The sequence below is a fragment of the Limulus polyphemus genome, unplaced genomic scaffold (assembly GCF_000517525.1).
Source record: "Limulus polyphemus unplaced genomic scaffold, Limulus_polyphemus-2.1.2 Scaffold18, whole genome shotgun sequence".
In the NCBI taxonomy this organism is placed as follows: domain Eukaryota; kingdom Metazoa; phylum Arthropoda; class Merostomata; order Xiphosura; family Limulidae; genus Limulus; species Limulus polyphemus.
Genome location: NW_013665628.1, coordinates 669,839 through 671,428, shown reverse-complemented (window position 1 = coordinate 671,428; position 1,590 = coordinate 669,839). Strand labels below are relative to the sequence as shown.

Genomic DNA, 1,590 nt, shown 5'->3' with positions numbered 1-1,590 from the left:
CTATCAGGGTAGTGATAGTACGGAAAAATAAAGAAATCACACATTTCTCAAATATTTCTCATACATTAATTTTTATACACACATTTTTACCTCACACTTCTTTCACCCACACATTACGAAGTTTTATTTTTAAGTAACCCTTTTAAACTAGTGCCTGTTGCAGTTTGATTTTCAAACGTGTTTGGTAAGAACGCGGCCCAGTAGTTAGCGTGTAAGATAGTGGAAATGTGGTGACATGGTTCACGTTCCATTACTGCCAAATACAAAGCAAAACAAACATCGTGCTCAGCAGTCTGGGACCGTGGGTGCATTATATGAGTAACTATCAAATCCCACTATTCCGTCTGAAAAGAGTAGCCCTAGAGAGTTGCCGATGCGTAGTGTTGACTAACTAACTGTCTTCCCTCTAGTCTGACAACTAGCGACGGCTAACGTTGTGCACTTTTGTACACAACGCGACAAAGCAAACAAACAAAACAAATGTGGTTGCACTTATTTCCATTAAAGCTGCTCTTACAAAATATTATGTCTTTGTCTGCGAGAGAAAGTTATGCTTTGGTTATTTTTAAATGGATATAAGTTATAAAATGATTAATTCTAATATTCTTGGTATCAATATAACCAGAACAATGTTTTTCAAAACGAAAAGTAATTAATGCTGGCCAAGTCAAATCCTTCTCTACTGCACACGGTGATGTTTTGTTATATTTTTTTCTTACCGAAGTCTGAATGAACGACGAGGAACAGAAAATGTATTTGTTCATAGTAAAGCAGTTATTGTAGTTTAATTACATTAACTGTACTAGTTCTAAAATGTGAACGTTTTTCTGATAAGAATTCTTACTATTATTATGTTATAGGCGATATTCAATGTTAATTATCAAACGAGTTCGGCAACGGGATGGCGGCTGGTATAAATGTCGAGCATCGAGTGTCTTGTCCCCACCAGCTGACAGCATGACTGAAGTTATTGTCCAGACGAAAAGGCCCAAGAATCTACCCAAACAGAGGAATAGTACGTATATATATGTGTGTGTGTGTATGTGAATTATATAGTTTGCTGCATATGTAAATTTTCTACTTTAGGTTCTGAAAGAAGGCATGTTTTTCGTGGCAGTTGAACTTTGAGTATACATATAAAGAATATACAGCTTGTCAACTGTTTGAAAAGTGCACATAACACAATGCTTACAGACAGATTTATTTGGTTATTTTTTGTTTTCCTATAATGTACAACAAAGCTCCACTAATTTCAAATGAAAATCACCAATACAGCTAATTTAATATTATGATATTTACTTTCTTCATTATTGAATACTCTTTTTAAGTTGTTTTCTCTCACTAATTTTGTTACCAGAATAAAAATACATATAATAGTCAAAAGTCTTAATAGGTAAGGACAAGTTTGTTGCATTCTATTTGTAGCTACGCCCCTCATAACTCTGTTTGATTTAAAATCTGACTGACCTAATAATAAGTCTCATGTTTTTGTCTCATGTTGATGTGTAGTGATGGACTGTAGCTAGATAGCTTTAGAAGAACGCTGTATATCTACCATACACCTGATTATTGTCTCATGTTGATGTGTAG

General features: G+C 34.5%; 1 protein-coding gene across 3 annotated transcripts in view; it reads left to right on the top strand.

Moving 5' to 3' along the window:
• LOC106457718 (protein vein-like) overlaps positions 1-1,590 on the top strand; it is a 120,743-nt gene that overhangs the window by 91,754 nt on the left and 27,399 nt on the right. For all 3 annotated transcript variants that reach the window (XM_022383883.1, XM_022383890.1, XM_022383876.1), the window contains exon 3: positions 861-1,015. In XM_022383883.1, coding sequence (XP_022239591.1) covers positions 861-1,015 — 155 coding nt within the window. The remainder of the gene's footprint in view (positions 1-860; positions 1,016-1,590) is intronic.